At 41.3% G+C, this 11925-nt stretch overlaps 1 protein-coding gene across 1 annotated transcript in view; it reads left to right on the top strand.

Moving 5' to 3' along the window:
• MMP2 (matrix metallopeptidase 2) overlaps positions 1-11451 on the top strand; it is a 47953-nt gene extending 36502 nt beyond the window's left edge. The window contains exons 10-13 of the mRNA XM_061594020.1: positions 566-702; positions 5209-5368; positions 8186-8295; positions 8958-11451. Coding sequence (XP_061450004.1) covers positions 566-702; positions 5209-5368; positions 8186-8295; positions 8958-9061 — 511 coding nt within the window. The 3' untranslated portion in view covers positions 9062-11451. The remainder of the gene's footprint in view (positions 1-565; positions 703-5208; positions 5369-8185; positions 8296-8957) is intronic.
• Positions 11452-11925: the final 474 nt, after the last annotated feature.

The raw sequence follows: 11925 nt of genomic DNA on the forward strand, positions 1-11925 counted from the left end.
ATTATCCCTTTTATTCCTCTGATGAATGGTTTTAATGCTCCAGGTTTCATTTACAGCCAAGCTGTTTGATAGATGATCATTAGATTTGATCTTTTTAGTTGCTACAATCATAACCATCCAGAGTAATGTGCCCGGTACAAATGTTGGCATTTGCTAAATGCGCATCCATCTGTTCAGTGTGCAGCGATGGGGATGGCTGAAAGAGTTTAAGGACCTTGTAAATGGGGTTTTTAGCTGGGATAATTGAAGCACCAAATACATTTTTTGTTCTGTTCTGTTTTGTTAATGTATACACTGGAGAACTTGTTATAAAAAGTTAACGGCTGTGCATGGTGCATGAAGGCTTGAGGGACAGCAATACCACCCAACGCAAAGAAATGATCACCAAATTTTTATACATTTTTGTTAAAATGTAAACTTGAATATGCTAATAAATATATGTTTGTGTTGCTGGTGGACACACACACACACACGTGTGTGTGCATGGACCTTTGCCAGCAGTAATGAGAAACAGATGTGCCAATGAATCAGCTCTTTGTAAACCCTCTGCGATTTTCCTGCCTAGATTCATCTGGAGGACAGCAAACCAACGAGACAGGCTAACTGGTCCTTTGCTGGTTGCTACATTCTGGCCAGAGGTGCCAGAAAAAATTGACGCTGTCTACGAGGCTCCTCAAGAAGAGAAGGCAGTCTTTTTTTCAGGTAGTGTTGGACGGGAGGAGTAAACACACTTTGCAAAAGTGTGGCATTTCATCTTTTAATTTCCCTTTCTAAACTTAGGGCAGGGATGGCTAACCTGTGGCCCTCTAGATCCTTGCTGTACTGCAGTCCCATTATTCCTGGCCATTGACCCTGCTAGTGTGGGCTTATGGAAGCTGTAATTCAGCAACATCTGGAGGGCTACATGTTAGCCACCCTGGCTGAGGGACAAACCAGACATGACACAACTTGTGCAATTTGGAAATGCATGAATGGCCTTTTAAGAAGTAAATAGCAGGTGTGGGGGTGGGAGGGAGAATTCAGACCAGTGTTGAGAAGGGGAGATTTAATCCTTTCCTGCCATCACAGTCCTGAGTTGGAACCCTCCCCTGCCATGCCCCTGGTTCACTGTTCTTCAGCCTTGGGTCCCCAGATGTTGTCGGACTACAACTCCCATCAGCCCCAGCCAACTGAGCAAATGGCCAAGGATGATGGGAGTTGTAGGCCGACAACATCTGGGGACCCAAGTTTGGGGGGGAAAAGTGCTCTAGTTGTTTTCTATTTAATCTATTATTAAATAGAAAACCCTACAAGTGCTTCTCCCTGTGAGTAAAAATACAATAAGAATAAACAATTAAATATTAAAAATATTAAAAATTAAAATTAATATTAAATAGAATTTTAAAAATTAAATAAAAAAATTAAATGAACCATTGGCTGTCCTTTCACTTCAGTCATATCAGAGGCATGTGGCAGCCACCTCACTGTACCTAATGGTAGGACTGGCCCTTTGGCTAGACTTTTCACATTATGCTGCAGGAGCTCCTGTCCTGCTGTTAGGATAATGTGAAAAGGATCCCAAACTTCTGAGACAGTCCAATGTGCAATATACCCAGTTTCCTGGAGGATTTCATCTGTCCTATAGATCTGCTTTTCACATAGGAACTTGGGGTGGTGCTTTATACCCGGCCAGAACATTGGTCCGTGTCACCCAGTACTGACAACACTGACTGACAGTTGGCTCTCCAAGGTTTCGGACAGGAGACATTCCCAGTCTTACCAAAATTTGTGGAATAAAAAACATGGCAGTCAGGATTATGGTGTTAGCAGCTATCACTAAGAGCTGCAGAGTGGAGTAGGAGGGTAGTGACAATGCACTTGGCAATGCACTGTAATATGTCCTACCTGGGGCTGCCTTTAAAGACAATTTAGGCATTCCATCTAGTGCAGAATGTGGATGCTCTGATGCTTGTTGAGGGCACACGGTTGGCGTATGTTATACTGATACTGTACGCCAGTGCCGGTGCCAGGCTATTTTGCGCCCTAGGCAAGGCTAACTGCTTGCACACACACACCCAAAAAATTGTTAACTTCAATTTTCAAAAACAGATGTCTTGTAGAAAAAATGAAAAGCACAAAACTTGAAGCTGCTCAATTTATTTTAGTTGCATTTTTTCCAAGAGTTTAAAAAAACTAATCTGTATAAAACGGTGCCCCTCAAAGGTCAGTACTGCGCCCCTCTGAGGTCTGCGCCCCAGGCAGCTGCCTAGTTGGCCTAATTGATAGCACTGGCCCTGACTGTACCGGTTCCCAATGCATGTCCATGCTTTGAATATTTGAAGGTGGGAAGCTTGATATGGGCCACCTCTGAAGGACCAGGGTTTGAAAAGAGTTGAGCATTATTCATTTGTTACTTGCCAAAAAAACCCAAAGCATGCCCTCTCTTTCAAATATCTAATGCAACAGCTGTGCTGCCTGAGAGCACAATGAAAGCGGGGGGGGGAGAAGGTTGAAACACACTCACTGTTCTGCCCGTTCCAGTGCATCTCCACCTCTCCCTTCTGAAAACAGGGGCACATGACGCTAGTCAAACCCCGCCCGTTTTTCCTGGTGGGAGCAGCTTGAGTGCATTATTTTGGGGGGGACATTAACTTCAAAGAGATTTTGCAATTGATTAGCAGATCAACCTACTCCCACTCCAGGCATGGCTAATGGAAACACTTTGCTCTGGTGACTAGTGTGTTCACAACCAGAGAGAAACTGCATTGCCTCTTGGTTATTTATATTGTTATGGGTTTGGGGGTTGTGTCCCCTTTCAGCCTCTGATTTGGAACCCTGCACCTGGAGGTGGGCTCTGCAGCTGAGAAGCCTGCGCCGCTGGTCAGATGATCAGTCTCCTTTGTTAATCTAACAGAGTGGCCAGGTGGGCTAATGGGTCTGTCGAGTGCTCTTTAACTGGCAAATGGGCCAGGGAGATCCTGTTGTTACTGAAACTCTTCAGGAGAGCCCCTCCCTTCCTGGGGCCAAAGAGAAGCTTGTGTTTTTTAGCTAGTCGGAGGAAAGGCTGGGAATTGGAGACATGCAGAAAGGTGTGCTTGCTGCATGATGGCTTCAGGATGCCTCCTAAAAGCCTGATGGAAAAGCAAGATCTTCTGGACTGCTAATGCTTTGAACCCCTCCATCTTATTCTCAGGCTGTGAATGTGTGTAAATAAACCACATATCATAAAGACACCCTAGTCTCTGCTGGCTTTCTTTCCAAGGAAGCCAAACCCTGGGCAACCACAGGAACCGCTGGAAGTCTCACAACGCTCAGAGATTAGGGTGGCGCACAACAATATTATGTGCCTATAGTTTTATCTATATCTATATCTATGAAATGGAAATGGACTGCCTTCAAGTCGATTCCAACTTACGGTGACTATGAATGGGGTTTTCATGGTAAGCAGTATTCAGAGGTGGTTTACCATTGCCTTCCTCTGAGGCTGAGAGGCAGTGACTGGCCCAAGGTCACCCAGTGAGCTTCATGGCTGGGTGAGGATTTGAATCTATATCTATATCTCTATTGGAGCTTGGAAAAGTTACTTTTTTGAACTACAACTCCCATCAGCCCAATCCAGTGGCCATGCTGGCTGGGGCTGATGGGAGTTGTAGTTCAAAAAAAGTAAATTTTCCAAGCTCTGATCTATCTACCTATCTATCTATCTATCTATCTATCTATCTATCTATCTATCTATCTATCTATCTATCTATCTATCTATCTATCTATCTATCCTAATCTATCCTAATCTATCCTAATCTAATCTATCCTAATCTAATCTATCTAATCTATCTAATATATATAGATAGATATATCTGCTGCAGCTGTGTTGGCTCATCTGAGCTGGGAGGTTGTTTTCAATGTTTTGAATAACTGAGGCAGCAAAACAGGAAAGAAAAGGGGGGAAAGTGTGTTGTTATCCATTGCAGAATGACTAAACATCTGCAGGCATGCTAAAGAAAGAAAAGTGAGGTGGGGTGGGGGAGGGAAATGGTATGCCTAGAAGATGCTGGGCGATTTCTTGAAAGGGAAGGGGAAAGCCCGATAATGAATTCCATATGGCTCAATGGCCGTAGAGTCTGGATTCTATGATAAACTGGATATAGCCAAAACACCTCATTTGTCTGTGTCCAAGCATTATAGCCCCACTCTCCAGAGACCATAGGAAGAAGGAGGGTTTAAATACTGTTTGCCAAAGAAATTCAATTAGCCCACTATATGAAAAATCTTAAACAATGAAAATTGCTAAGCACTCAGTAAGCAAATCTGTGTGTTCTAAATATTGTCAGACAAAAACCCCCCACAGTTCCAATCCCAAGTGAATCATAACCACATGACGTGCCTCTGCCCAATTTTTAAAAAAGATGGATGGACTGGTTTAAAACTAATCAGACTTTTTTTTATAAAAAGATGCACGTATATAAACTTTCTGGCATACAGAAGCCTTTCCATTGCTTCTGTTTGAGGGTTACAATGAGTCAAACTAGACAGGGCTCACTCTCAGGGAAAGGGCTATGCTAAGGCTGCATACACACCATATATTTAAAACACATAGCTTCCCCCAAAGCATCCTGGGAACTGTAGTTTACCTCATTCCCAGTTTACAATTCCCAGAACCCTGAACAAACAACAGTTTCCCAGAATGCTTTGGGGGAAGCCATGTGCTTTAAATATGCTTTAAATGTATGATGTGTGTGCAGGCTAAATCTTTCTCTCTTGTAGGCTAACTATGGTTGTTTCCAGATGACCTGATTATTGAGCTTTCATCCTGCTTTCTTTGCACAAGGTTTGCAAGGAGCTTGTATGATGCAATGTCAAGCCAATGTTATCCAGTGCTTTCCAGTGAATTCCCCCCATCATTTTTCTTACTGCACAAAGTCCCATTTTTCAGAAAGCAGGTTTGTTGCGCAGGAGTACCAAATCCATTTTAATTGAGCAACGTGAATTTGCCGGTATGTGATTGTATATCACACCTGCAAAATAGTGACTGTCTAGCAGTCCTCTATCTCACCCACAAACACATTCTGAGCCCCGACATTTGAGCTGAAAAAGTTCTGAAATGTACTTTTGTCTCATCTCTGCTTATCCCCCCCTTTAGCTGAGAACCTCTGATGGAGGTAACCTTTTCTCCTTCCTGCTAACCTCATTTGTAAGTGAGATCATTATAACTTGATGCTTTTGTTTCCATAGGAAATGAATACTGGGTTTATTCAGCTAGCACTTTGGAAAGAGGTTATCCAAAGAGACTCACCAGTCTGGGGTTACCTCCTGATGTGCAAAGTGTCAATGCAGCTTTTAACTGGAGCAAAAACAAAAAGACCTACATTTTTGCAGGGGACAAATTTTGGAGGTAATGTGTCACTGCTTTTCAGATTGCAACCTGTACTTATTCCCTATTAAGATTCAGGTTTCAGAGCACTTATTTTTCTTTGGAGAAGACTTGAGTCCATCTCAATTGCGGGAGACTAAGAAGCAGTTCAGAGTAGAGATATGTTTGCAGCTGCTTTGCACGAATGCTTTGCCGCCCTGGGCTCCTGCTTGGAGGAAGAGTGGGATATAAATAAAATAATAAATAAATAAATCCCAAATCGAAGTGGGGGTGATTTGTGGGGATCTGTGCCTTGATGGAGTTCCCATGATGTGCACAGCAGGTCAGATTTGGAACCACACAGAGCACCTGATGGTGCTTCATGACTTGGATGTAAAACGACACACTGAATAAAATGTATATGATATTGCATCATGCCAACGTGTGGGGGGGGACACTGTATCTCTACATAAGGAAAATGCCAGGTTGGGCTGTGGGAAGACTGGAGCTTTTTAGAAGGGCAGCTTACAATGCATTGGGAAAATATGTTCTACCTCCCCTGTCGGAGGCTACGTGTCTCTGAATACCAGTTCCTGGGAATCACAAGTGGGGAGAGCTCTATTGCACTCAAGTCCCATTTGTGGGCTTCCCATAGGCATCTGATTGGTCAGTGTGAGAACAAGACCCTGGACTAGATGGGCCTTTAGCCTGATTCAGCAGGATCTTCTTATGTTCTTATGTGGGGAAGAGATGGAGGGCAGAGCTTTCCCCCCCCCCCACTGATACTATCATATTCAATCAGAGGGGAAAGATTTACCATGACTGGATAAATAAAAATAAACAAAACCACGTGGAATGAAATAAATGCCTTTTACTCCCCCCTCCTTTAAAAAAAATCAACTTTAAGGGTGGGTGGCAGAAAAGCCACTGAAATTATTTGTCTGCAGTTTGGTAGATTTGTTACCAAGGGGCACCTTTTTCACATCTGCACTTTTCATGCCAATTGCCCACAAAACACCATGGGAGATTAATTTATTCCTTTTGTCTGTTTTTGTTTTTTACACACCCCAAACTGCTGTTGCAGGAAAACCACTGAAGCTATTCTGAAATTTGGTAGGGTTCATGCCTTCAGAAGGAGGGGCCATGGCTGAAAATTTCACCCAAGTTTTCCCCAAAATGAAAAAGGAAAAGGGACATTTCCTTCTAAAAATCAAGACGGATTTGACTATACTTTGGCAGACCAAGGCCAGATCCACACCAGTCATTTATTCCATATTAAACAGTCATGGTTTCCCCCAAAGAATCCTGGAAAGCGTAGTTTGAGAAGAGTACTGAGAGTTTTTAGGAGACCATTATTCCACTCATAGAGCTCCAGTTCCGAGAATTCTCTGGGAAGAGGGGCTGACTGTTAAACCACTCTGGCTGTAGGAGCTCTGTCAGGGGAATAGGAGTCGCTTAACAATGCTCAGCACCCTTCACAAATAACACTTCTAGGATTCTTGGAGGGAAGACATGACTGTTTAAAGTGGAATAAATGTCTGGTGTGGATGTGTCCTAGATCTGCTTTAGAGTACCTGCTATGCCTGCCCATTTCGTCCACAGCTATCAAAAGGGGAAATAAGTTATAGCCATTTTTTTAAATTCCCCTTATTAGTGAAAAGTGGGAAGCAGCTTCATTTTTAACTACACTGTTTAGATGTGAAACATGAGTCAAATTGGACAGACCACAGACTTGGACCAGATCTTGCTTCTCCCTGAAGTGACAGATACATATCTAAGCTGAATTTTGTGGCTGGTGCACACCCTTAGTTTAGGCTGCTATATTGCTTTGTAATGGGACTGTCTTTGAAGACTTCTAACAAATTCCAGTTAGTTCAAACTACAGCAGTTAGATTACTGGCTAAGACTAGTATAGAGGGGACACATTTTTACACACACACCCATTCACCAAGCAGTGAGAGATTTCAGGGACCTTAGCACATATTTTGGGATGGAGGTCACTAGTGGTGGCTTATGGTTTCAACAGGCTGAGCACAAGCTGGAAGGCCCATAGCATTGACACTCTTTTCCCCATTCCCCTAATTCACCTTACAGAGCTATAATTCCCAGAATTCCCTGGGAAGAGGGTCTGATTGTTAACCACTCTGGAATTGTACCTCTATAAGGGGAAGAGGGGTCTGGTTTATTGACATATACTGTTTCATTGTTGTGCTACCCTAGGCTCCCTTTGGGAGAAAGGGAGAGATATAAATTTAATAAATACATCATCATCATCATACTTGTTTTTAGCTATGGGTGTTTACTATTTTTTATTTATTTATTATTCAATGTATTATTAAATTTATTAGTCGCCCATCTGGCTGGTTGACCAGCCACTCTGGGCAACGTACACGATAAAACGATACATTAAACATTTCTACTACTGATTAAGGATGCAATCCACCGTGTATTTAAATTAATGGGCACACCCTAGCATTGCAGTCCTCAAACTTTCTCTGGCACAAACTGGTTTCTCTGCTATCTTCAGTGATACTACAGGCTCATATGAAGCCCCCTGCTATGCCACAAATTTGTGAACAGATGATTGTCTTGTCTTCTGGCCCTCTATATCCTATTCTGACTGGCAGCAGTACAAATGGAGTCTGTAGAACAGTGTTCTTCAACCTTGGGTCCCCAGATGTTGAGGAACTAAAACTCCTCTCATCTCTGACCATTGACCATGCTGTCTGGGGATGATGGGAGTTGTAGTCCAACAACATCTGGGGATCCAAGGCTGAAGAACAGTTCTGTAGAAGCCAGCATTATATGTCCTTAGCTATTTGGTGTAACTATTGAAAAATCATCCACATTATTTTGCAGGTACAATGAAGTAAAGAAGAAAATGGACCCTGGCTTCCCTAAGTTAATTGCAGATGCTTGGAATGGAGTTCCAGACAACTTAGATGCTGTGCTGGATGTGAGCGGAAGTGGTAAGTTGTCATCCCACTCCTAGTGTCGTTTGTCGTTTTCTTAGATTGGTTATTTCAGTCTTCTGCATGAATTCTCTGAGACGTTCTCTTTTGAGGCGGTCCCCAAATCGGCTGGTGGCTTGGCACGCCGCTGGCAGCCGCAACCAGCTTTTCTTTTCAGTTAAAACATCTAACTGCTGTAAGGAAATTTAGGAAGCATGACCTTTCCTGAACTTTTCCAGGCTGTCTAAATAACTCATATCCAGCAAAGTAATCAAAACCACTTTTAATGCAGCACAGATTGTGGTTAAGAATGCTGCATTCATGGTTATACCAACTACTAAAACTCCCCTTGAACTGAGATTCCAGAATGAGTAAGGATCTTTCATGGGGGTTGGTGGAAGGGGGGGAGAGAGATTAAATTCAAGACGTAATTTATATCCACCTTCTCCTTTAAAAGAAAAAGAAAAGAAAATGGTACATAAATGAGAAATATATATAGATTTGCAGCAACGCAGTGTTCAAACAGAAATATGCATATTTGTGGGTATATTTCCTCAATCCCACTCCAAGGTATAGCTAGAATCACTGAGTTGTTTCTCTGGCCCTCTTGAGCATGGCTTTTGTGAGTCCCATAGGTTTGTACTGTATGTAAATAAATTAAGACTTTTTCCCCCTTACAGGGCACAGCTACTTCTTCAAGGACTGGTACTATCTCAAAATGGAAGATCAGAGTCTAAAGATTGTTAAAGTTGGCAATGTGAAATCAGACTGGCTGGGTTGCTAAGTGATGTAACATCTTAATAATGTCAACAACAGCAACAAAATCTACATTTTATATTGTTTTGTAAAAGTCCTATGTCTTACTTGCAATTAGAGATAGATCTGTATGCTAATTCATGGGCCAGTCTGGTACTGGTACCAAGTCACTAAGTACCACTACTTGACACAACTGTTTTTATTAAATCATTTGGTTAAGCACACTTACTTGGAAGCAAGTTCCATAAAATGTATGGAATTTCCTTTTAAGTAGTTACATTAAGGTCCCATCTGTACTATATATTTAAAGCAGTATTATACCACTTTAAACAGTCATGGCTTCCCCCAAAGAATCCTGTTGTTTGTTAAGGGTTCTCAGAGTTGTTAGGAGGTCCCTATCCCCCTCATAGAACTGCCATTCCCAGAGTGGTTTAACACCCAATTTATCTGGGAATTGTCTCTCTATGAGGAAAAGAGGAGTGCCTAACTACTCTCAGCACCCTTGAAAAACTACAGTTCCCAGGATTCTTTGCTGGTAGCCATGGCTGTTTAAAGTTGTATGATGTTGCTTTAATGTATAGTGCAGATGGGGCCTCAGAACTGGGGCACAGTAGGACGTTACTTCTTTTCATTCATTAATTTAAGAATTTTAGAACTTTTTGGCAGGCAACAAGAGATGTTTACTTATGTAGCCTGACACTTGCTACATTTTTTTTTTTTTTTAGTTTTCCGCATTTGCAGATTGGTAGTAGTGACAGAACAGCAATCTCTGCTTTCCTGGTTATGAAGGAAGTCTCAACTGGGCAGAGATCAGATATTTGAGCTTACCTATATATAAATAAATTACAAAATCCACCCTATTTAGAGAGAGCTAGCATGGTAAAGAGAAAGCTAGGGCCAAACATTCTCTCTGGCATGCCAGATTTCCATATGTAGGGAGATTTATTTATGTATATGGGAGAACATTCAAATACTCTCCCCACATCTGTAGCTTGAAGTGATACAGTCTAGCAACAGATACTTCACACATGACTGTTGATGATGTAACTTGGTTCTGACTGAGCAACTTGATATTCCATGGATTTCAATGGGCCTTGGGAAGGCCACAGTGATGTACACTACTCATTTTGGAGCCCAAATGTAATGATACTTGCTTTCCAAATCTGAAAGCTACATTTAAAAAAAAAAAGTTTCAAAATCCAAGTCACCCTGCCCAGTCCTCAGAGTGCCTGAAATTGATGCTTGTCATTTGAAATGTTATTAGTGCACATGTATCCATCCAGAGGTACTCTCAAAACTACAACTCAGATTTCACAATTAAACATTTAGATTTGACATGTGTACCTTCTTTTCTTACTATTATTTTTTAAAAAGCATGCTTCCACAAGTTAGCCAAAAAGGAAACATAGGGTTGCATCTCATGAAGTCCTACTCAGAGCAGACCCATTAAACTTAATGGGTCTAAGTTCGTTGTGCCCATTAATTTCAATGGGCCTTCTCTGAGTGGGACTAATGTTGGATCCAATCCATTACTCTCTAACTATGAATGGCTCCATCCTGGTCATTTCTGGATAGTTTTCTTTATTCACATTTCTTTATGCACCGATAGAGAAAGATTGACAACAGAGGCACAGGTTGCTTGGGAATTTCATGGAACGTGATGGGATCCAAGGGGAGAATTTTGTATGAGATGTATTGTTTTAAAGTACTTTTTTATTTGAATGCCTTTACCCTAAATTAGCAATCTGCTTCATACACTTTGTAATCTACCACAATCTTTTTTCTTCTTTTGTTTTTAAAATATGGGCAGGAAGACTCAGATGTTTGAGGTCATTGTGTTATATAGAAATGCCACGTTTGGACATTTTAACTTTGTTTCACTGTTCAGCCCTTTAGTATATCAAGGAGGTTTCTTTTTGCTCTGTGCCCATCTCTTCTCTCTCCCTTACTTCCTCTCTTCTTTTTCTAGATTTAAAGCATCAGGCAATGCAAAGTGTTCACAGTAAAACCTAATGGAACATTTATGTTCATACAGAAAAAAAAATTTTAATGGGAAAGTAAAAATGCATACATGAAATGTCAGTGGTATAAATAAATAAAATGAAATAACAGTCCCAGCTGGTTTGCATGTGGTCAATTTCTGAAATGATTTGTGTGTCCAGGGAAAATTGGGATAGCATGTTACTAGTTGCCCTTGAGGCAATAAAACTGTGTTGTGCTGTACCATGTAGGCATAGGGGAGAAGTTCAATGCAGTTTGCATTTAAAGCAAAATCTATCAAATTCACACTTTCTGAAGCAATATAACAACTATAACAACAACTTTTGAAATTCGCACTGGTCCAAACTTTGTGACGCCATTCTCCAACCCAGCGTTTACAAAAATGCATATATTAGGGGGAAACGTGTGTAAAATTTTCATTTTTTATGAAGAAAGGCAACTAATAAAGTTAATGTTTTTAATAAATAAATAAATAAAATGCATATATTTGTGAAAATAGCACACATTATATTGAGGAGAAATTGCTTGCAAAAATGTGTACATTAGTCAAAACTGCATACAAAAATGTGTTTATTAGCACTGAAACGCAGAAGTTTCATGAGAATTTTTTTTAAAAAAATCACAAGTTGCTACATAAGCCTGGAGAACTGAATTTCAGACTGGAAAAATGAGAAACTGAGAGAACTGAAACTGACAGATCCTTCCATCTCTACTACTGTGCCAGACTGCAGATGGTAAAAACTGTGCCTGGGCTATAGCACTTCAGATGGTGAAACTGTGACTACGCAGACGCCTTACACACTAGGTTAGACTATTCATTCTTTAAGTCTAAAACTGTCTGCACAGTTAGCAGGGGTTCTCCAGGATCTTGGGCAGAGGTCTCCTGCATTG

Source organism: Rhineura floridana, chromosome 13, assembly GCF_030035675.1.
Source record: "Rhineura floridana isolate rRhiFlo1 chromosome 13, rRhiFlo1.hap2, whole genome shotgun sequence".
NCBI lineage: Eukaryota > Metazoa > Chordata > Lepidosauria > Squamata > Rhineuridae > Rhineura > Rhineura floridana.